This window comes from Echinops telfairi, unplaced genomic scaffold (assembly GCF_000313985.2).
Source record: "Echinops telfairi isolate 266 unplaced genomic scaffold, ASM31398v2 ScPeMD7_5592;HRSCAF=6446, whole genome shotgun sequence".
Taxonomy (NCBI): Eukaryota; Metazoa; Chordata; class Mammalia; order Afrosoricida; family Tenrecidae; genus Echinops; species Echinops telfairi.
This window is the reverse complement of record NW_022109491.1, coordinates 2,919,863-2,944,844: the sequence shown is the minus strand read 5'-3', so window position 1 is coordinate 2,944,844 and position 24,982 is coordinate 2,919,863. Positions and strand designations below refer to the sequence as shown.

The window sequence follows — 24,982 nt, the reverse complement described above, 5'->3', positions numbered from 1 at the left end:
ATGGGAATACCATCTGCTCCCATAATGATTATAGTCAAGAAAACCCTTCGGGCCAGTCCTACTCTGTTACTTGGGATTGTTATACATCAGTGGTACCCAACATCAACATCATGAAACTTGGAGCCCAGCAAACTTTGAGTAGCAGACAAATCTGTACTACTTAATAATGTTCACAAGCTAGATGAGCCCTCTGCTCTGCATTTACAGTCTCAGAAACCCTGTGGAGTTTCTCTGAGGCAGAATAGGTGTGGATTTGATGGCAGCGGATGGAGTTTGGTTTTAGCGACTTGCTATGCTTTAGAAGATGTAATAACGAACGGTGCTTTGCCAGGTTTCCCCGACCTACATGAAGGATGGCACCGAATTCACTGAAATGATTCCCAGCTTTGAGACGACAGAGACCGTTTTCCATAGTGTTGGGTTCTCCTGTGGTGTGTGCCAAGCCTTCTTTGGCACACCTTCATCCATGCTGGTGGGCGTGTGGTCAAAACTTCCCATTCTTTGCTTTTCAGGTGACGGAACTCAACCATGTGAAGAATGTAGCGCGGTTGCCGAAGAGCACCAAGAAGCACGCCATTGGGATTTATTTCAACGATGATACCTCTAAGACCTTTGCTTGTGAATCAGGTTTGTCCGAGGCCAAGGGAGAGTTTGAATGGGCTCTCAGACAGGTGCTGTGCACACGGGCTAATCTTTTGGCCATTCCTGCAGATCTTGAGGCTGATGAGTGGTGCAAAGTCCTCCAGGTGGAGTGTATAGGGACTCGGATCAATGACATCAGCCTCGGAGAGCCCGACTTACTGGCCACTGGGGTGGAGAGAGAGCAGAGTGGTATGTAAAGAAAATTCCATCTTTTTCTTTCCTGTTGTACTGTCTGTGCCTCCAACCATACCATAGAACTGGAGGCATCTACAATGTTGAAATTCTGAAGTTGTAAAAATATATGAAGATAGAAGGAAATAAGATCTTTAATTCCACCCACAACTTGAGTTCACATTTAGTAACTTAAATTCTTAGTATTACTTCACCATGAAATATGGGCAGATCTACATGAATGATATCAAGTAGGATGCTAGGCTCGTTCTTGTAGTAAACGCTTTGCCTTCTATCGCTTTTTCATGTGTACAGTAACCCTGTGTGGTAAGTGCGATGACTTCCATTGGACAGAGGGAGAAACTGAAGTTTAGAGGGGATAAAGAGTTTGCTTTTATTCCAATAGCTAGCTAGAGTATTCACTTTTAGACTATGCCCTTGACTTTTGTTTGCAACGTGTGGATTTTATAGTGCCAATGCCCTCCCCCAATTCCCATTAAGCTAATAATATAAACAAATTGAAGCTTCTTGAAAACACAATTTCAAACCAGGGTCACATTCTGACTGGGAAGCCCAAAATGTCCAAAGGAGAAAAATATATACAGGCTCTTACACTACAGCTTATCGTTAGGCATGATGCGTTGTCATAGAGACAGGCCAGAAGTGTGTTTACATAGGAGTACTATCAGTTTACCCTGAAACACAGCTTCTCGTCTGAACTTGGGAATTTCTGCTTTCAAAACTGTACATGATTCTACAAAGCGAGCACAATACCCAAAGCTTTGTGTTTCACTACTGTTGACTATCGCTTGACTTTAAGGTGACTATTAAGAAACCAATTTTCTCAAGGCTCAAGGTTCAAAGCTCCTTGCAGGGTGTTCCCTTCGGGGCAGGAGGGGGGGGCCTCCTCCGGCTCCTTGGAATCTCGAATTCTGGTTTCGCGGAAAACGAAGAACTCCTGTCCTCAAGAGTATAATGCTTTCTTTTCTTTGTTCTTGCCTTTTTTATTTAAAATATTTATTGTAAGCGTCCCATGCTTTTGATAGAAACCAAACTTCAGGAAACGTTTCCACAAGTGTTAAATCTGAGTTTTGTTGTTGTTGTTTCTACCCTAACACTTAAGCCAACTATTTGAACTAAACCCTCAAGCCAGGAATACATCCTTTAAAAATAACCATAATCAACATATTCCTGAGCACTGGGAAACCTCAGCGTTGGTTCCCAGTAGGAGGCTGCAGGTGAGAAACCATTCCTTTGCCTGCAAACAGCTGGGCTTGTGACAGGGTAGGCTGGGCCACGGGGTTCAGTTTCCACCAATTGGACTTGACCGTTGAGGACACATCCCCGCTGAAGGGGGCTCAGGGGTCAGCTGGCTTGATTAGAAACACTGCAGAGGTAGAATTGTACTGACCTTTGCATGGGAACACTCTCCAATTGTTAGTTAAAAAAAAAAGAAGCTCTCCTGCCCGATGGGAACTATGTCTTCTTGACACGTTTATGGCCTGAGACAATTTGGATGCACCATATCGGCCATAATCCATCTCCATGGACAGGTTATGCACCGTGACCTCGAAGCACTGGCTGATCCTGAGGGACTCTTTGCAGACTGTGAAATTGAACTACAGAGAGGTTAATTCATTTATCCAAGGTCATATCACCAAGCCATCAGCAACTTCTCCAATACATGGCCCACTACACCGCAGTGTCCCTGAGGGCACACCCATGGTGTTCACCACAGTGATGCCACACCTACAGAAGGAAACATGACGGGTTTTGTTTTTAGCCGAAAACGTGCCGACCTGCATTTATTCCCACGACTCACGTTTGTGAGACTGTCCTGTTAGTGTCCCAGACAGAATCAAAGACGACTCTCATCATGGTGTCAGCTCGCCCAAGCCCATTGGCTGTGCCTTCCCTTCCTCTTTGGTCAAGTGGGAATCACAGCATCTAGTAGCAAAGGAATGCTCAGGTTATGAAATTCAATTTCCTCATTTAAGGCACGTTAGAACTCTCCCCTTGTTTAACTTCCAGTGAAGTGTGATTCGGGTGGATCACTGTCACCCTTCCCCAGACCGCTGTTGTTCTTGAGCCAGGTAGACGGATAGATGGTGGAAGCAAAGAGATTGGTCAAGGTCTCTGTTTCCATTTTACTTAATGAAGCCAGTCTTTCACACTTGGTGGAGAAGTTTGGTCCATTAGAAATATACTTTCAAAATAATACTTATTACAAGAACAAACAAACAAACAAACAAACAAACAAAAGCCCTCACTGCCACTGAGTCCATTCTGACTCATGGCCACCCTGTAGGGCAGTGCAGAGCTGTCCCTGTGGGTTTCTGAGATGATCACTTTTTATGGGAGTAGAACGTCTCATCTTCCTCCCCCACCACACCTGGTGGATTCAAACAGCTGACCTTGAGGTGAAGCAGCCCAACTCGAAACCCGCTACTCCACCAGGGCTCCATCCATAGTTACTTGAATTTGAACTCACTTCCAACTCATGGTGATCCCATAGGACAAAGTAGAACTCCCCCTGTGGGTTTCCAAGACTACAACTCGTAATGGGGGTAGACAGCCTCATCTTTCCTCTTTGGAGGGGCTGATGATTTTGAACTGTTAGCCTCACAGTTAGCACCCCAACATAAAACCCAGTATGCCACCGGGGCTTTTCCAGTAGTTACTCCCTGTCATCCAGTCCAAGCCGACTCCTAGAGAGTGACCCTGTAGGGCAGAGTAGAACTGCCCCTGGGGGTTTCCGAGACTGAACTCTTTATGGGAGTCGAAAGTCCCATATTCCTCCCCCAATAGTTCCGAGTAGGCAGCACATATATTGTCACTAGGCACCGAACGTAATTTAGAAATTTTGATTAGTAGGCGCCTGAATATATTTTCTAAATACTATTTTCAACCTCCCATTTGAAGATTCTGATATCATTATCTTAATATCAAAATAATGAATTTAGAAGGCCACTAATGTTAAATTTTCCTGCAACACTAAATTTTCATGAGATTTCATCAATTAACCATAATGTCAGGTAGGCACATATGAGTGTGCTACATGAATACTATTTTAGTTCTAAATTTAACATGCAGATTTTTCCCTCTGTAATGTCTTAAATGAATGCATTTTCTAGGAGCCTTACCTGGGGGTCACTGTGAGGATGGTACGTGGGTGCAGTAATAAAATAAAACCAATGTATTTAGGACAATCTTGGTAAAAAATGAATGCATCATCTAAATAAAGGAAATGGCCACTTCCTTCCAGAATTTGACTAGCAAAACCTTCTCTGTTAAGAATGCGCTCAAATCTGCCCCCGTTGCCCTTAACCCCACACAGTGGCTCAACTTAAGTGTGCAGTATGAGTGTGAACTCTTATTGAAATCCTTTGTGACATCGGTTTTTTATGCCACTATAAAAATTACAAATTGATCAACATAGCTTAAAAATCACAAAACCGGCACATCCTTATTTCCCACCTGCGTCTTTTGTGAACACAGGGAGGGGTGTAATTAACTTGTGCTTAACGGGAAAAAATAGCTTTGAATGGTTTTACCACTTTAGTCTTTTATTGACATACAAAGGTTTTTTTTTTCTTATGCAAATAAGAAAATTCTAAAAATGGCCTTTGGTGGTGCAAATCATGCTTAATGCAAACCGGCAGTCAGACTGTTCCCCTCACCCCCATCCCCAGAGCTTATTTTTAGCCTGGTTTCCTAGGGGTTGTGATGAAACATGGTTGTTCTGGGCCTGGCCACTTAAGAGACAGGTGCATGTGTCTGTCTGATAGGTGCAGCCACAATGTAGAGAGACATGCCTTCATGGGTTGTTTTAAATGCCTCTGGGTTCCTACAAGGTCTTTGATGCCTTCTTCCTGGAGACTGGAGCCTAACCTTCTGCTTTCCTCCCAGAGAGATTCAATGTGTATTTGATGCCATCTCCCAAGTTCGATGTACACGGCGAGTGTGCCTTGCAGATCACCTATGAGCATATCTGTCTTTGGGACACCCAGAACCCCAGAGTCAAACTCATCTCCTGGCCGCTAAGCGCCCTGCGGCGGTATGGACGCGATGCCACGTGGTTCACATTTGAGGCGGGGAGGTGAGTTCAATGGTGGCTTTTCCTGGGTTTTTTTGTACACCCCTACCTGCTCCCCTCCCCCATTTTTAAATTTTGCTTTTCTAGTTTCTCCTCTAGCTTTACCTTCATCGAAAGACAGTTTCCTACCTGCATTCCAACCCAAAGCAAGTTTTTGAAAAGTCAGAGTTAGGATTGTGCAATGCTAAAGGTGTAGCAAAATATTCATCTATTCAACAAGCTCCCCACTGCCACCCCCCCATGGAGGATTGTAATGTTTCACGGAGGTGGTATGAATTTTCATTACACGGTTTGGTTTCAGGCTACAAGCTGAAACTAAACTAGGTAGAAAAAAATGTTTTTAAAAACATCTATCTATCTAGTAGATCAGAACCCTGGTGGCACTGTCAGGTAAGCATTGAACTGCGAACTGAAAGGTTGATGGTTCAACCCCACCACCTGCTCTTCTGCAGAAAAATGAGGCTATCTGCTCTTATGAAGATTTACAATATGGGAAATGCTCTGTAAAAGGATGCTATATGTCAGAAGCAACCCAAAGGTGCTGGGCGTGGTGATTTATTTCCTGGATCAAACTGAACAAAGGCCAGCATCTTGGTTGGTAGTCGATTTGTATATGGCTAATCTATATTTTCTCATCCAAGCTGCGGACAGTGGATTATTGATAGCATTTTGGCAGTTGCTGGCCATTGGGTTCTTGACACGTGGATCACAGTTGAATGAGTGACAGGAAGACTGAGAAAGTTCACCTTAAAACATGCTTTTTGTCAGGACTTACACCTGTCTCTATTACAAGTTTACCTGGCCGGGGGGTGGCGGTGGGCAGTGGCAGGGGAGAAGTGTACTAAGTATCTCCATTGCTTTGTTCTCCCTTGCCCCTCCTTCAGAATGTAGACTCTCCCGCCCCAGATGAACGCTGTGCTTTAGAAGTCACAGTGGCTGAATGTAAGACAAGGGACTCTGGTGCCACTATGATGGAAGTTGTCAGTTCGAACCCACCAGCTGTTCCGTGAGAGAATGAGGAGGCTGCCTGCTTCCGGGAAGACCGACAGCCTCAGAAACCCGACGGGGCAGTTCTGCTCCCTCCTACTGGGCTGTTCTGTGTCCGAATGGACTGTGCAGCAATGGGTTGGCCTTCTGGAAACTGTAGGAAACATACGTCCTTCTGTGTACGACCTAGTGTCATGGTCAAGTTTAAAACAGAAAACGTCTACTGTTTTTTATCAAATGAATGGTCCTTTCTGACAAGAAGACAATGTTTGCTATAAGGTGAGGCAAAATGGACATTCCAAAATGGACATTCTCATCATGCATGTGCGCTGTCTTAGGATGGGCTCTTTCAAGAGGCAATCCCGTGGGGCCTACCAAAGGGGCCTAAAAAATCTAAACCTCACTGCCATGGACAAGTCCATTCAGACTCTGGAAGCCTAGAGGGTAGAGCCGAGCTGTCTCTGCGGGTCGCCGAGGGTGCTCATCTTCACTGGAAGAGAAAGCCTCATCTCTCTCCCACAAAAGGCCGCTGGAGTTGAGCTGTTGACCTTGTGGTTAGCAGCCCAGCAGCACCAGGGCACCTTGATGTATAAAGCAAGCAAGAGAGATTTACTTCACGCAAAGGGCAGCTCAGGCAAGGGTGGAGTTGGCGAGTCCCGGATGCGCGGGCCAGTGACCAGAAGAGCGTGGTGTCCAGAGGGCCACGAGCTTTGTCAGAACATCCGCTTATGTGCTGCAGGCAGGCCACACACAACCCCCCACCCAAGGGAACTAACTCCCCCCTGTACTGCTGATGGGTCGCTCACATCACATCACATCACATCACATGACATCACATCACATCACATCACATCACATCACATCACATCACATCACATCACATCACAGGGTGCCTGCCAAACCACGGAGAATCCTAACACGTTGATGGGTGGCCTGAGCCATCACAAGGGCATAAAGCAGTCAAATCTTGCCCCCAATTCCCTGTCCAGCCCATTTAAAGCAATGTCCAATGACTCACAGTCCACTTTTCCAAAGGCTGATCCATGTGGCTTGCCTCTAAGTGTCCTGGAAGGTTTTGAATTCCTCTCTCCCATCCAGTTCTGTTCTGATCTGCTTCGTTTTCCAGTCCTGGGAATAGAAAGAGAATAACCGGGTGGATCTCTCCGAGAATTCAAAGGTTATCATATTGAAAAATAAAACTTTAATGTGCAGGGCCATGTTCTAATTTTGTTGGAATCATTTCTTTATTATCCTTAGAGAGGAAAAAAAAGCAAAAAAATCTTCCTAGGCAGATTAAGAATTCATTTTCCATGGTGGGCATATTTTCCCCTTTGGGTCTCAGAAATTATTGATGAGTTAATTGAAACCAGTGAAAGGTAGACCTTGGAAATCTTTATAAAACTCACAGCTCAGACTCAGTGCCATCAGGCTGGTTCTGACCCGGCACAATCCTCTGGGACAGAAGAGAACTGCCCTGTGGTTTGCAAAGACTTGAGCTCCTTAGGGAATTAGAAAGTTCCACCTTTCTCCCATGGAGCGCCTGGTGGTTTCCAACTCTGACCTTGAGGTTAGCAGCCCAACATGTAACTTACTAGGCCACCAGCGCGCCTCAATTTTATAATGGAAGTAGACCTTTGTATAGACTGTACACCATCTCCTACATTCTACATTCATGTGTAAGAGAAATGAGCATAGATCAGGACTTTGCGGGTCTTCTTTGGGCAGTACTAATTCAGATATTAACATTGTTCTTTTATTTTGTATTTACTGTCTATAAGAAATCATAATAGAAAAAGAAGAGGGTTTTTGACAATGCTACCTGAGGGCTTAAACCGCAGCCAATGTCTGTAGCATCTCAGGAGTCGTTGAGACTGCCTTTGAATTGATCTCATTCATCTTCCAGGTAGAAAACGAATCTACTCAGCAGGAGGCAAACACTACCTTTACTCATTGGGGATGGAGGAGAACAGCTGAGGAGCGAAGAGACTATTTGAAAGACTTTCTATTTCCCCTAAGTGCTGCAGGAACCCAGAGACTTTTCAGCAGGCATATGTGGGTCTGGGGTTGGGCACAGTGGTGATATACTCAGCAGCTAACGGGGAGCATAGTGATCGGAACCCACCCAGGGGCTCTGCAGGAGCGAAGCCTGGAGATCTGCTTCTGGAAAGATGGCAGCCAAGAAAAGCCCATGGGTCAGTTCTACACTGTCACAGGGGTCTGTGACATGAGCTGGAATTGACCTGATGACAAACAATAACAACAGCCTTCTGAATATTGCCTGTGGGCATGGGCGGCATGGCTTCTGAAGGGCACTTCCTGCATTGTGTACAGTAGGATCGAGCGGGGAGGTGTGGATGCAGGCGATCCTGAAGTAGCTCAGGTGAAAAGAATAGGGGAAGCGAAGTATGGATATATTGAAGCCATAAATTTCAGAAACTTCCCAATGGTCGTTGGCGAAGAGCCATAAAGTACCGACTTGGGAAATGAAAGAATTTCATTCAATGAGTTTTATGACCCCTTTATGGTCTGACCTGTGGGGGTCTCTTATCCAAGAATATGTCATACCATTAGTTGTAATAACCACAGCTCTTTTTGCACGATGGAGAGCTCTCAATATTGTGGGACCCCGAGAACAACACCCCTACTCTGTAGTCCTGTTTTGTGGGTGTTGGTGCAAACGTGAGTTTGAGAGATCGAAAGGAAAAGGTCAGGGTTCTAGGTCAGAGACACCCTGGGTCCTAATTTCTCCTTTTCATTTGCCAATGGGCTCAACTTCCTTGAGGATCATTTCTAAGTGGAGCTGAGCCACGTCTCAGCTGTTCCAGTTAAAAACATTAAGGCACACAGAAGATATCGAACAGTGCTGGGCACACAATGCTCCTCTTAAGGAGCTTTTTGATAGGCTACTCAGATGATTTGAGCCAGGACTTGGGTTTGCAGAACGCAGTCAGAGTTAAACCCAAGGTAATATGACTATTTTATATTTTGCCTGAAACTCAAATAAAGAGGAATTTTTATAGTTACCATCAAGATGCTCAGGATAATAAGATCATTCGTGTTCCTCCAAGCGTGAAGGTTTCCTATCTGCCTTGCTTTATTAGTGAAGATCGTTTTTTTTGCCATGGCTATTTTTGGATGTGTTCAAAACAAGTCAGTTTCATATTAACTAATATAATTTTCTCCTCTCACATCAATAAGTGGACAGGAGTGAAATCTCTAGGCAAATCTTTTCCCCATAGCCCACGTGAGTCTGCAATGCTATCATCATAGAATGCCCTCTAGACTCGGGACTCCTCTTTCCAAAGACCTTGGGCAAAGTTCTACTCACCTGTCATCACTACGAGTGTTAGAACAGAGTGTATTTCCTGCTCAACGGCCCACTTCACCCAGTAGAACCAGCCCATGAGGCGCTATGTCAGAGCTACAAGACGCCTTGTAGGATGAGCTGCTTCGGAAGGGTCACAGTCTGCTAACTACAAGGTCAGTGAGTCAGTCTCAGCAGCTCTCCAGGCGAAAAAGTTGTGGTAGTCTGCTTATGAAGGCCCTCGACCTCACCCACTACTATTGAGTTGATTCCAAGTCACATGAAAAACCAAAGCAAACATTCTGCTGTGAAATCAAAGGTGACCTTGTAAAGGGTTTCCAAGACTGTAAATCTTAGGGCAGCAGACAGCCGCATCTTTTTCCCAAAAGCCTTGAAAACCCTATGGGGCAGCCAAACCATTTTGCAGGGTCTTACCAGAACGCTGGTAGTGTTTCATGCCATTCTGTAACCATCCGCCTTTTGGTTTACAACCCAGGGTTTAATCCAGAGCTTCAAACAAGTTCCTAATGGTTCAGTAATGACTGACAGAATGTACACGTTGCATAATAACCAAATCTCTAGCATGTGGGACTTTGACCTGAGTAGGAAGTAGACAGTGGTCCCCCACCCAAATATGTCAGCTGGTGCACATTCAATGCTGCCCATTGGGCTACCATCTTTGAGCAAAGCACTTTTGCCTATTTCCTAAACCAAAGGCAAAAACCAACCTCAATGCCACTAGGACTCATAGTGACCCCATTGGACGCAGTAAGACTGCTCCTTAGGGTATCAGAGGCTGTAAATCTTTAAGGAAGCAGAAAATCTTAAGTCTTTCTCCCAGAGATCGACTGGTATGTTTGAACCACTGACCTTGCAGTTAACATTCCAATGCGTGATCTGCTGCATTACCAGAGCTTGTTGCCTGTTTTCTACTCAGATCAGGGTCCTGCATGCAGGAGATCTGGTAACTGTGAGATGGGGAGGCTCCATTCTGTCTGATTGAACTATTTCCACCTGACTCGAAGCCTTCGCTTAGCCATAGTCCCACCTGGTTGTCTCCAGCCTAGTCTTCGCTCTTACCATTTAAGCTGCTTCAGTCTGAGGGAGGCATTCAAGTAAGTCACAGATTTGCAATAATGCTGGCAGAATGAAAGAGCCACAAGAGAGGAGTATCGATGTATAGATGGTGCGTGGCTGCCTTTGATTCTGGAAGCTCCTCTTTGCCTTCCAGGGTGGAGTGTAGGTAAACCCAGCAAGACTCATTCAGCTCTCCTGGGCAGCGATATTGAGCTCCTAGGTCAGCAGCATCTTCTAGTGACGATTTTTCTTTTCTCCTCCGCCTACCACCATAAGCCACACTGGCCACATCTCCACTTGCCCCTCCCCACTTGAGGAAACGCAGAGTAGAAATACATGTGGAAGAAAATTCAGTCATCCCTCTAATTGCCTCTGGAGATAGAATCCTTTGTTATGGAAGCCGAGAGCCCATCCCTATTTCATTGGAAGTTATTCTTGTCTGATGTTTGTTTCTTTCCACATCAAAACCCTGGAACCTTAGGGAAAGCCATCAGAGGGCCAGGGCTCTGGCTTTTCATGGGAAGATGCCATTGACAGGAAGCGCTGACTGCAGTGACATCCCCCACTCCCTGTGGAACCTTCTAGAAATGTTCTTGTGTAGAGCAAGGTGCCAGGTGTCCAGGACGTCTCCCGGTCTATTTTACAGCTGGCTGCTGAGTTAGCATGCCTCCTGTCAGCCTCCACCTTCCCTCCTGACTGATTTAAATGAATACCCTGGTCGGCCCACCTGCAGGATCGTGAGGCACTCAGGTGACATTCAGCAGAGCGTTCTAAATAATTACTGCACATGGGTGCCTCTGCTTCCCAGCCGCAGAGGGACTCTCCCGTGCTGGACGTCGTTGTAAGGGAAGGTGCTGGAGGTGCTAAGCATTTGTGAAAATCAGAATTGTGTAGACAAATACTTGTCCTGGAACGCAAAAAGGCGGTTTTCTTTTCTTTTTTGATATGAAGACAGCTGAAGAGCCATGGAAACAAGATCTCTTGTTTCACGCCTATCTCGCCCTAGAAACCAGCCTAGATGGTGAAGAGTTCACACCAGACAATGGCCTTGCTTCTTCCCCTAATTGGCAAGTTTACAAATAAAGTGATTGTGTGTCCAATATAAATCTTTGACCATTTCTCTGTGTGTTTTCCTGATTTTCAAAGCGATGGAGTCGATGCTGACCTGTAGCGACCCCCTGTGGGTTTCCAAGACAGCTCAGTCTTACGGGATAGACAGCTCAGTCTTTCTCCCATAGAGCTGGTGGTGATTTTGAACTGCTGACAATGTGGATTGAAGCCCAATGTGTAACCACTACATCACCAGGGCTCTAGGATTAGAAGCTGCTTAGTAATATCTTGTTTCAGGATGTTTTATAAAGCCACCCTATTGCCACGGAAGGATTCCTGAGGCAGTACATCTTTTGGGGAGCATTTAGCCTCATTTTTCTCCCTTGGAGCAACTGGAGGGTTTGAACTGCAGGCCAACTCATAACCTATTACACCCCCAGGCTTCCTTCCTATAAAGTACATAGTGCAAACATCCAAACCAACTCACCGAGTCGATTCCTACTCACATTGACCTCATACAAGGTCCCCAGGAATATAAATCTTTATCAAAACAGATAGCCTCATCTTTCTCTCAAAGAGCTGCTGGTGGGTTTGAACCTTCGCCTTGCAATTAGCAGTCCAATGATTACCAGACAGCAGTACCAGGACTCCTATAGAGTACATACTCATGTTTATTAATGAATGGGAAGAAATGAACAAATATAATGTACTTTGTTCATTCTCCAGACCATGTTGATGAAAGAAATCTTAATATAAATGTGCTGGATCTCTGAAACAGGTTTGCTAAGGGGGACAGAAGTTCTCTTCATTTGCTATAAAATAGACCGCAATTATGCCATTTATATGAATCTTCACTCTTCATTAGTATTCATCTAAAATAAGTTTCTTTATAACATAATGCATGCTTGTAATGAATAGTTCCGCACGGGAGGCCTGCATGAAATCAGAAAAGATCATTCGCTTCTACCCTCCAAAGAAACCTGTCTCCACTCAACCTTAATGGACAGAAGCCCGGGTGGCACTGTGGGTTAGGCATTTGGCTATTAAACTCAAGGTCAGAGTTAGAAACCCACCAGCAGCCCCTTGGGAAAAAGATGAGGCTGTCTGTTCCTATAAAAAGTTACAGCCTCAGAAACACTAGGAGAATAAACAGGCCTGGAGAGGTTGAAGGCCTTGAATGGAATCATAAATCTGGGGTAAAGGATTGCATCGAGCCAGTGTTCAATCCTGAGACCAAGGTCTTGGGTGCAGTTCCACATGGCCTCAACGCGCTTGTTGTGTGGAAAGATAAAGTTCCCAATTGTTTCTGAATTTTTGGTTACCTCTAGATTCTTGACCATTATTGTCCATGGTTCGGGATGACAGGTATATGATGTAGGCAAAGTAATTGCTGAACATTCAAAGCCATTAAGTTCATCGGTAACAGTCATGGCTGGGGTTTTCTTATATGTGAATGCTTATTAGGACAACAACAACAACAACAAAACAGAACCACACATTAAAAACAAGACAAAACAACAACACACCCAAACCCATTGCCATTACCTTGATTCCTCACTCATAGCAAGCCGATAACGATTTCTGAGGTGGTAAATATTTGAGAGAAGAAAGTCTCATTTTGTTTCTCAGATGACTGGTCGGTTTGAACCACTGTACTATCAGCTGTCAGCCTACTGGTTTCCCACAATGCCACCGGGGCTCCTTCTCTTAACAGAAGACGGGACTCCACACCAAAAACCCAAACCAGGTGTAGCTGAGTCAATTCCAGCTCATGGCAACTCCTTTGACCACATCAACACCAAGCCTGGCTGAGTAGAATTGGTTTCATACTTCACAGAGTTTTAAGTGATTGATGTATCGGAAGTGGATGGCCAGAATTTTCTTCTCAGGCCTTGCTTCCTGGACTCAAGTTTCCAAGTATGGCCACCATGGGCCCTACCCGAGGACAACTCACAGAAGACACAAACCGCTGCCATTGAGTGGATTCCTGGGTTCCGACTCTTCATGACCCTGCCGGGCAGTGTTGAACAGCTCCATTCGCTTCCTGAGATTGAAAATCTTTACGGGAACTGACAGCCTCCTCTTTCTTCCATGGGTTTGAACCACTGACCTAGCTGTTAGCAGCCCAACGCTTCTCCCATGGAGCCACCAGGACTCCTCCCAGAAGACCTGGGAGAGATTAAACTTGGACGTTATTTGAATTTCTCTGAGTTTCCACCCATTGGGCTCTGTCAGTGTAAGCACAATGGGAAAGGGTGTTTGGCGCATCCAGGGCTGCTTTGGATGCTCAGTGCGTATGCAGGCTGAAAACCAGCAGGGACAGAGACAGCGCCGGGGCCGTAAGGAGACAAACTGTGATGGAAACACTGGGATCTGCTCTGTAAACCTTCACTGAGTTCAAAATGAAACGCTACAAAAAAGGACTCACACCGTGGGGCTGTGCGATCGTGGAGTGGGTGACCCATTAGGGCATCTTTGGGCTGTGCTGTGTTTTGCCCAGAGATGAGAAGCGGGTGCTGCTGCACTGGCTTATATCAGTCCATTGCGCATGTCTGTTTGTTCTTTCCTCATGATCCCCCACCCCCATTTCCTTCTTTCTGCACTTGGAGAGTAAGCCCATTATACTAGTTTGACAAAGCATTATAGTCATGTTTTCAAATGGGCCGTAGAGCAGCTTATGAAGCAGTATTGAACCTATTGGAAGGGAGGGCCTAGGGTGAAAGAACATGAAGATAGGGGTTAGGAGAGATCCAGTAACAGAGAATGTGATGGTCAACTGTCCTTGGTCCTTGGGTCATGCTGTCCGCTTGAAGGGCATGGGCCTCTGAGGAGTGTGGACAGCCAGTCCCAACTGCTCAACCTCAAAGGCCTGATTTCTGTTCTATTTATAGTTCTAGAAAGCACCTTGTCATATACTGTGAACTTCTGATCCCTTGGCCAGATCTCAGGAAGTTTAAGAAAGTGAAAGTAAATTCCATCTAAAATTTAGGTGACTTCACCTAAATTCTTGATTTGCTCATGCAATCGAAAGCTGTGACTATGTTGGAGTCATAGAACTTCATGTAGTTACCTGGCCGGAGCACCTGTCTTCAATGGGACCTGTGTTCTCCCACTAGCCACTCTTTCTCTGCTTAACATCGATCCTCCTGCCTGACCCTTGGTGGCATTTGTGACTTGACCCTGTCTATAAGTGATAAGTGGTGTGTGTGTGTGTGTGTGTGTGTGTGTGTGTGTTTCAGAACCTCAAGTGGAGCCAAGGGGGTACCATGAACATCGAAGAAGGAAATTTCAAACGGAAATTGTGTTCATTTCACTTGTTTCTGATCACAATATTTATTCAGCGATTTCAAAGGCCACTAAAGGAAGACTCTGGATTCAGCATGTTTGTCAAAGGCAGAAAGCAAGCAAAGAAAGCCATTGTCTTTGAAAGCGCTCTGACTCAGAGAGATCTGATAGGACAGAGTCGAACCGTCCCCTAAGACTCCCAGCGTGTCTTTCCCCTGTGGAGCCAGTTGTGGATTGGAACTGGCAACTTTTCTGTTGTCAGCCAAGCACTTACTGCTGCACCAGCGGGACTCTTGTCAAAGGCAGACGTGAGCGAGAGGAGTGTTTTACACAGAATGGGTCTTGCCAATTAGGGGTCAGAATAAAGATGGCTTACCCTGCTTCAGAATTGACTTGTTGGCAACAGACTCTTTAATAGATAGAGATTGAACATTTCACTACCAGTATTGAAAAATAATAGACATTTTATCATAGGTTCTAGATGGATACCAGATAAATAAGATAGGACAAGGCTAAGACACTGGACCGATCATAATGTCAACAATACCCTTTGCTGTAGGCTCAGTTACAAAAACTCTGAAAAGCCACCAGTTTCTCAACATTGGGAAACACAGCCTTGGAACTGCTATTAATCATCATACAAGTGAGTACCAGGTGCCGTTACCTTCTCTGAAACCCAAGTTGTAGTAAGAGGACACGAATTAATAACGACTCAGCCCTAGGAGAAACGGGGGATGTGGGTCCAGGGAGGGCTGGCACACACAAGGAATTCTTCAGGAAGGAAGGAGACCTTTGACTGTCCACTTTTGTTCTTCATTGGGTCCGATTACTTCATCCATCATTAAAGTCACGTGATCAATGCCATGGGCTAATGCTTTCGACTATTATCTGACGGACCGAACCTTGGCTTTCTTTGTATGCATCACTGCTTCTCGCTCCGTCCCTTAGAGTGAACTTCGAGCTACACGAGTTTTTCATAATCACAGAGGCCAGGCTATGTACACTGAAAACGGAAGGGTCCACATTGTGTGGTGTGGCTCAAATGCAAAAGCAAACAAACAAAAAGTTCATTGCATTCGTTTTATGGGCCCCAAACCCCCCAACCAAACTCACTGCCATTGAACGAAAACAATTACCAGTGGTTTGGGGTTGAAGTAGTTGCTTGGCTTTGGTGTTGTGATAAACAGTGCTTTAGATGTGAGGAAAAACCAGACACCACAGCACAATTCAATTTTTCAACAAGAGATTCAAAAGTAGAAGCAATGGATTTGTGTCTTCGAACAATTTGATCCTTTAAATAAACGAGCCAAACAACCAACCAGCAAGCAAACACAAGCCAGCAAGCTCATATGTTACTATTGATGCATCCCCATGGGAGCTTTTCCTAGCACCCCTACATGCGACTTTGTCTAAATTCTTTAAGGCTCTAAGTGATCTGTTGGAATTAAGTGGCATTTATTTGGTTCATACCTAATTGTGTGTGCCAGCCTCCCCTTATTAATGTAAGTCATAACTGTATTTTTAAGGATGTGAGGGTTTCAGCCTTGACATTAACTGTCACATTAACCCGCACAGCTTTCCTTGAAGAACCTCTGGTGCCACATGGATTAATTCTCCACAGGCATGGGCATTAAACAAAATCCTTAGCCGCCTTTGATCCATTCAACTAGGATTTTTGAAAGAAAAGAATCAGCAAGCCATTGTCTGTAAAGAACAGTCTAGGAGAATCGAAGAGCGATGTGGAGCCGTCCTTTGACCTAGGACCTGAATGGTTGTTATTGATGAGAAATGTTTCATGGGCCAGAGGTGGGATTGATTTGTACAAGGGCACCGCTTTGGGGAGTGCCCAGGTGAAGATCAGACTCACACTAGGAAGCAAAGAGGGGTGCTGGCATGCGAACCGGCAGGTCAGCAATTGGAAATCACCAGCTACTCTGCGGGAGAGAAAGACACAATTTTCTACTCCCTTAAAGATTGACAGGAAACCCACAGGGGCCGTTCGACCCTGTTCTATAAGGTCGCCATGAGTCAGACTGATCCTAATGACAGTGAGTGAGGAAGCCAAGCAACGTGGCTTTTTAAAACTCAGGGTGAGCCTGAAATGATTGTTTCCCTGCTCATATTCATAATCATTCACTGGGTGCTTTGAACGAGGTAATGTTCTTGAGCAAACATGAACAAGAAACCTAATCTCCTCCCGTCCCCCCCGCCCCCAAATAATGATGATGATGATGGCTGAGCCCGAGAAGAGATTTTTCTAGGCTCTTTGTGCATTGGTTTTCCTTTGAAAATAGAGCTGCATTTTTAGAACCTGTTTGTTTTTGTTTTCACAGGATGTGTGAGACTGGTGAAGGGCTGTTTATCTTTCAAACACGCGATGGGGAGGCCATCTATCAGAAAGTCCACTCTGCGGCCTTGGCCATCGCTGAGCAGCATGAGCGCTTGCTGCAGAGCGTGAAAAATTCAATGGTACGTGTGGAATGCCTTCCTTCCGCCCCAGCGTGCAGAGCACTGCAGAATGCAGTCGGGGCATCCTTGTGCTGTACAGTGTGGTCAGCAGCTCACATAGCAGATGGTTTATTTAGTCAACAATGCCTTATTTGGAGCAAATGCCATTCTTGAAATGTCTGAAGTGGCCAATTGCTCACACCCACCGTAATCAGACATCTCTGCTTGTTTATCTACTTTGTGGGTCATTTATGGTCTGCGCTCTATAGACACAGTTATGTGGGTTATCTAAGAGTGAACATGTATTATTTATAACTGAAGGTATCATCTTCAATGCTAACAGACTACAACCACCAACACAACAAGCCTTTGTTGGCCCAAAAAAAGCCATGTCTGCAGGCTACATGCAACCCCCAGGCATACATTTGTCATCCGTGATTAATAAACTGGCACAAATACGGGGGTATAAAGATGCTACAGGTACAGCAACAGTCCCGGATGCTCTCTCTTCATGGGATTGTGTGAGCCCTTGCATGTTGCACAAGCAATAAGAATTTGTGAAGTTTTGTATTTAAGGATCATAAATTCATGAAGTCATAAATGAACGCCTGATGGTTCAATAATGCAAATTATGCACCGAGGTTGCAGACGCTTTCATGTAACTGAACATCTGGAAGGAAATATGCAAAATCAAAGGGAGCTGCATTAGCAGGGTAAGATGAGGGCTGTCTGAAATGTATTATTTACACATGTGGGGTGGTTGGCTTTACCGAGGGAAAGCAGGCCCATGAGATGACCTGACCCAAACAGTCCCGATTAATCCCAAGTGAGTCGTGCACATTGTGCTCTGGGGTTTAGAGGAAAGCGCAGAGGAACGCTTCTGGAAAAGGCCAGGTAAGACAGTTTCTAGCCCTGTGAGTTGATAGGGTCTTTGTCAGAACCATTCAACTCTGTCACGTAGCATGAAAGCAGCCATGGGAAATTGATAATTAACGGAGCATGACTGTGCACCCATGAAACTTTATTGTTGGACACTGAACTTGAGGTGCCCATTGTTTTCACATGTCTCAAAATAGTCATCTTCTTTAAATCCCCGCCCCTCCCGACCATTTGAAAATGTGAAAGCTGTATTTTAGCTTATGGGTTGTACTAGTCACATGTCAAATTTGACTCATCTGCTTACACCTGTCTAAAAGGAACAAGAGTTTGCTGGGAGCTATGGTAGTCGGAGCACTGGAGAGAGAGTTGCAATGGGTTTGCGAAGGTCGGGTACGATGTTGGATGTGGTGGTGGGCGTGCCCTGGAGATCTGAAGTGAATAAAGGGGTAGACACAGATAAAAGAGAGAGAGAGAGCTCAAAGCAACCGAATCAATGAATTTGAGATTCTTCCCTCCGCATGGTCGTAGACCTAGTCTCAACACCAAGTCACTCTGCAGTTGGAGCCTGGTGGAAGAGAGCACCATTATTGACATGGCCCTGCCTCAGTTTCTTCCTTTGCAAGGCGGGGTGGGGGTGGGGGGAAGAGAATTGTATTTATCTTCATGTCTTCTGGGGAGAGTTAAGGGAGAAACTCACATAGGGCCATCAGTACTGAACCCGTCACATACTAATTTTCAGCTCATGGTAACTGTTGGTCTCACTGTTATTAATAGCTGAGCCATCGTTAGCAGTGCTATTAATAGATGAGCAGTTGAGTTGGTCCAGAAGGAGGCTACACCGATGACACTGGTGAAACTGAATGGGGTATTATCCCACTGCACCCAGTGCCCGCGACACCTCCTCTTTCCTTTTTTCCTTCCTCTTTGAGGGTTTCAGTAGAACAAGTCTAAAGACAAGATCGAGAAGCAATTGGGAATGACATAATCAGATAATTCTGTGGAGAATCAGAATTAAATTCAGTTCTGTGAGAAGCCGACATATTTACTATGTCCTTATTTCAAAAAGGGATCTAGCTGTGTGTCATTGAAAGATTGCAGACAACACGGCAAAATAGAAAGAGCGATGTAAATTAACCATTGCCCTGCCTTGTAGGAATATACACTTTGCTGGCTTTAAAATTTTTTTTTTAATGTTTTGAGATCTAATTCACATATCACCCTCTGCTAGCGTTTCAGTGTTGACCTCTCTGGTATGTTAGCTATGTGCATCTAGCAAACGAGCTTCTTTTGGAAATATTGCCTTTTAAAACAAAACATCACGTACGACCCACACATTTCCACATTATTACAGACAATTTCACGGTTGGAGAGAACTACCTTGTGTGGCTATTCCAGCTCAATCTATGTTCATCAATGATTATTAGTTTAGGATCAACTCTTTCACACTGAATCCTGAATCCAATTAACCACTTCCAAGGTCCCTAGCTGCTCTTTCCAAATACCAAACCACTTGCCACCAAGTTGACTCTGATCCATGGCGACCCATGTGGGCCAGTGTAGACCTGTGCTCCATAGGGCTTTCAATGGCTGCGTCTCAGAATTAGATCCTCAGCCCTTTCTTCTGAGTTGCCTCTGGGCAGGCCCCAAACTCCCGCCTTTTGGTAATAACCAAATACGTCAGCAATCTGAACTCACAAACTCCTTTCCAAGGAGCTTTTCAGAAAGACTTCTTAAACTAGTGTAATCTTAGTTTCCATCTCCTCATATATTCACCAATTCTGGATACTGCAATATGGATGGATAGATGATAGATAGATAGATAGATAGATAGATAGATAGATAGATAGATAGATAAGATAGTGCAGTAGAATTCAGATCACTTAAAATTGACAGGGCAATCACATTGCATTAGAATCGGGTAGGTTTCCCATAGATGCCTTTAGGTAGCTGGAGACATCTTTTCAAGATTACCTTATGGCCATAAACTTGTGTGCTTCAAAGGCTGGCTCTAGGAGCACACGTGTTTCTACTTACAGCCTTCTCATTATTTCTGCTAAAAATTAATCGGGTCTATGAGTAATTTGTTCAGATCATCCCTTTGCAAATTCAACTAGAAAACCACGTCGTTTGCTCTTAATTTGCTGTATGCTTAATGAGATCTATAAAATGAATGTGGTTTATAGCAACCACATCCTGCTTTAGTGGAAATGAGTGAACTTCAACCTGGGATTTGAATCTCAGGGAATGGGAGAAGCTTAAAATCACCTTACTTGAATCAATCCCAGATGAGTGGGAGAGAGCGATAACACGCTCAAATCAAGCAAATGACGACAGCTCGGCTTACTCTTCCCCCCTCGGCTTGCAGTTTGCATTTGCTGGTCACCAGGGATGGAGCCACACTGGTCTGACTGTTTTTGAAACTTGGAATTGATCTACCACCCTGCTGGCTTGCTTCTCACAAGTGGATTAACTGCTGAAGTCCCTGCCCGGCCTTAGTTTCCCCACTAGGCAGTCCTTACCTGTTGTTGGGGCAGCATGGGTGGTGCAGTGGTTCAGCACTTGCTGCTAAATGAATGAAGAGCTGGCAGTTCAAACCCACCAGCCCCTTCCCTGAGTGAAAGCTGAGTAGGCTGCTTCCATAAAGATTACAGCCTTGGGAATCCTATCGGGCAGTTCTCTTCTGTTCTGTTGAGTTGGTAGGAGTCAGAATAGAGTCGAAGACATTGGATCTTTGAACCTACTGTTGGACTGCCTGGGTGGCTGCTGGCCAAAGGGTGGAGGTTCGAATCTACCGGGACACACTTGGGAAGAAAGACCTGGTGATCTTGTTCCAAAATATCAGCCATTGAAAACCTAAGGAATACGGTTCTACTCTGACACATAGGGGTTGCCGTGAATTTGAACGGATTTGGGAGCAATTTGTTTTGATTTTACCTATAAAATATGTTTTCCTAATAGTTAATCAAGCCCACCCCTATACACAAATAATTAAAACTGCTGCCATCCAGCTGGTGCTGACCCATAGCAACCTTCTATAAGGTGTCGGAGACTGTAAATCTTGATGGGGGCAGAGAGTCTTGTCTTTCTCCCAAGGAGAGTTGTTGAGTTTGAACCAATGACCTGTGGTTAGCAGCCCAAGGCCTAACCCACTGCATCACTAGGTTCTTCAATAGTGTAATAGTACAATTGATTTCACTTCCAATAAATGCCACACCCATACCAAACCCACGGCCGTTGAGTTGATTCCAACTCAAAAGGGATTCCAAGGCGATACACCTTTCTTTAGGGAAGCAGATGGCCTGTACTTCTACTGGATTGGCTAATGGGCTCGAGACGCCGCTGACGTTTGGGTTAGCAGCAGAGCACTATATCCACTGCACGTCCAGGGCTTCTTACTATGTGATAGGCTGTTTAATACCATTTATCAAGCCTCTGATGCTTTGTTTTTTGCTCTAATCATCACGCTGATTGTGACAGAGAGTCATTGATTTGCCATCATTCATGTCTCCATCCAAAAAGGCTTATAGAGAACCCCATGTGTTTGTTCTATGGTGACATATATGACACAGGGGACAGTGTGGTACATGGACACAAGACCCCTGGTCCCATGGGGCTTGCCACGAGAGAGAATGCTATCCATGACCCTTGAGCTGGAAGGGATTACTGCCCCCATCATGTTGAGAATATGGAACTCAGGAAAGTTATTTGCCCTGACGGCATAGTGGTTGCCAGTTGGGCTGTGATCCACAAGGTCAGCTATTCGAAACCACCAGGGAGAAGACAGGGCTTTGTGTTCCAGTAAATAGTCTTTGTCTTGAAAACTCATAGGGCAGATCTACCCCATCCTAGAGGGTCACCCTCAGTCAACATGACTGCACGAGAGTGAGCGTTTTGGCTTAGGCTCATCGCTGCAGATTCAAGGTCACAGGTTGTTTATGTTCATGTCTTCAGCTGTTGTCTCGGACCGCTCTGCCCTAATCCCTGCAAGAGATTAGGGACTAACATGACCTGTTGTGTCCCCACTGGAATCTGCCTGGACATCTCCATACTACTCCAAATACCAGCGTGACTTTCGGAAACACCCATCAATTTCCTGTCCCTAAAAATAATCCCTGTTAAAAGAGATCTTGTGTCCTTTCACTCTTTGGATGAGATAGCTGTCTTATTTCTTATCATTCTTATTATGCATCCAGCAACTTTTAATTGCAGCCTAGTCCTGCTTTCCACCCTGGAGGGGTTCGAGAATGGGTGGGCCAGCCAGGACAATAAGGGTCGGACAGATGGATGAATGGGGTGGGAGTGGGGGGAGGCAGGAACTGTGGCTCGGCTGCCGGTGAACTGGCAGGGAGGCTGGCGGGGCCTCGCGGGTATTCCCTGGATCAGCTCGCTATTTTTTGCCATCTTGAGATCAGTGTCTGTGACAGAGTCTAATTTTGGAACAAGGAGTGGCAGCGTGTGGGATGTTCCTCATTCCGGGACTGAGTTTGTCACTTTGAGAATTACCTTCAAGCCCAGAACCTCAAGGTAGGGACTGAGGCCAATGCAGCTGGCTCTTCCAGGGTCTCAGGTGGGCTCCGAGTGGGGTTCCCTTGCAGTAGACATTCAGAACCTGGGGTGTTGCCTCCCCATACTCTACACATTGTTTGGAGTGAAGTCAAAACTACTACATAACCCCTACTTGTTGCTGGTGTTGTGTGTTTTAGTTGATCAACTTCCATGCCTAATCTTTCAGAGAACATTAGCTGGTGAGTTTGTGGAATCTAAGGGGCATTCTTCCATGATTCTTGCAACTGAATTAACTTCTTATATTCCAAGAACTTTCAGAAGCTGCCTGCTACACAATCCTTTACCCTCCTGAGGGCATCAGAGAGATCGCAGGATCAATTTCATTATTATTCAGCCATCATAGATGACCTCTGAAGGGTGTGGTTGGATGTGTTTAAACACCCTTCTCACCTTGTTTCTCCCTGGCTCTACCCAGCCCCCTCTAAAAAGATTAGTTTTAATGTTTTCCCTCTACTATGTATAACTTCTGATTAGTTGTACAACTTAAGTTTTGTTCACGTACCGTGACTGTAATTACTAACTCCTCTCTATTTCATATTAAATATTTTTTCTGCCCTTGTAAACTCACGTGAAGAAGCCCCACTGGCACTTTTGGGTAAGCATTATTAAAGGAAGGTAGGCAGTTCAAGCCCACCAGCCGCTATGAGGGAGAAAGATGAGGCTGCCTGCTCCCAGAAAGTGCTGCAGCCTTGGACATCTTGTATAGGGTCACTATGCATCAGAATGGAATGGATACAGTGCTTTATAGTTTGAGTTGTATAGGAATCATTATTCAAAACTTCAGTCAAATGCCCCATAGAGCAGTATAGTAGGTCCCTCACCAAGTGACACTATATTGTTGGTTTTTGTGTGTGTGTGACAGAATCAGACACTCTCCTCATTCTTACATGAAGGGACTGGTGAGTTGGAACCACCAATCTTGCATCTAGCAGGTCAGTGCCTAACCCCCAGAGCCGCTGGCATTCCACAGAGAACACAGAACATTAACCAAACATTTGAACTCATTGGCATTCTTCACGGAGCCTAAAAGTAAATCAGTTATCATTGACAACCCCCACCCCCAGCCTGCAGCCATGCCATTCTATATCATTCTATGGCTTTCATTTGTCAAGATTGATTTCTCTTTATTTCTCAAAATGCAGTTCACCAATCTCTTTAAGGGGCCATGTTATTTCTGGGAATTAACTCTCAAAGTGTCTTCGCAGCAACAAAGATGATGCGTGCTGGGTGGGTCATGAAGGGAGTGACACTGGTATTCGTCCATTCCACCTGTTGACAGCCCTTTGCTGAGCCCTCTCCGCAGCAGGAGGGGCTGGGGAAACAACACACAAGCAGCTGAAGCCACCCCCACCCTGCCCACTCTTGGGGAGCTTATTTGTCATTGGAGAAATAACTGGTGCACTGGCACAGATCGGAACTGGAAATACAGTGAACCCGGGACAGATGAACCCCCCAGGACCAGTGGAGAGAGTGGCGATGGTGGGAGGGTGGAGGGAAGGAGAGGGAGAAAGGGGGAACAGACGACAAGGTCTACATATGGCCTCCTCCCTGGGGGACGGACAGCGGAGAAGTGGGTGAGGGAGACGTTGGATGGGGTAAGATATGATAAAATAATTATAAATTATCAGGGGTTCAGGGGAGGGGGGAGCAGGGTGGGAGGGGGACAATGAGCTGACACCAAGGGCTCAAGTGGAGGGCGGGTGTCATAAGAATGATGAAGTCAACGTATGTGCTAATGTGCTGGACACAAATGACGTATGTACAGATTGTGATGAGTTGTATGAGCCCCTAATAAAATCATTACTTAATTTAAAAAAAAGAGAGAGAAAGAACTGGGGATGACTTCAATGCCCACTAAACAGAGACTGATTATGCAAATTACAGAGCATCATATAACACGAATGCATTAAAAATTAGCATAAAAATCCGCTGCCACCGAGTTAATTCCAATTCCTAGTGACCTGTGGCTGGACAGATCTACCCTGTCCCGTAGGGTCACTATGAGTCGGCATCAACTCAATGTCAGTGAATTAAGTAGTTTTTTAATTTTACTGAGAAGTTACTATGTGTTAGGAGTTATCTCAAAAATGGGTTGATATTTAATCTTCAGCAGGACCCTTTGAACATAAAAACTAATAACCCTCTTCATGCTAAGGCGTGTGAAGAAAGGGGCACATAATTACATCGGTGGTCATGGAGCCAAGATTCAAACACAGATGACCACAAGCTCTACAGGCCCCACTTGGACCTCCACGTGACGCGTGCTTGTTGGCTGATGTCAATGGACTCCACATAGCTTCATGCTCAATGAAGCAGAAACACTGCCAGTTCCTGCAGCTTCCATTGCTTGGTTGCAGATTGGACTCTTGTGAGCCATAGAGGTTTTCATGGGCGAGTTTTTAGAAGCATTTCGCCAGGTCTTTCTTCCTCATTTAAGTCTGGAAGCAGTGCTGAATCCTAGTCAGCAGCATGACAAC

At 45.2% G+C, this 24,982-nt stretch overlaps 1 protein-coding gene across 1 annotated transcript in view; it reads left to right on the top strand.

Moving 5' to 3' along the window:
• The window catches only part of DOK5 (docking protein 5), a 227,814-nt gene that overhangs the window by 98,216 nt on the left and 104,616 nt on the right, over nucleotides 1-24,982 (top strand). Inside the window, exons 3-6 of the mRNA XM_045295480.1 lie at nucleotides 513-627; nucleotides 712-831; nucleotides 4,723-4,912; nucleotides 16,946-17,081. Coding sequence (XP_045151415.1) covers nucleotides 513-627; nucleotides 712-831; nucleotides 4,723-4,912; nucleotides 16,946-17,081 — 561 coding nt within the window. The remainder of the gene's footprint in view (nucleotides 1-512; nucleotides 628-711; nucleotides 832-4,722; nucleotides 4,913-16,945; nucleotides 17,082-24,982) is intronic.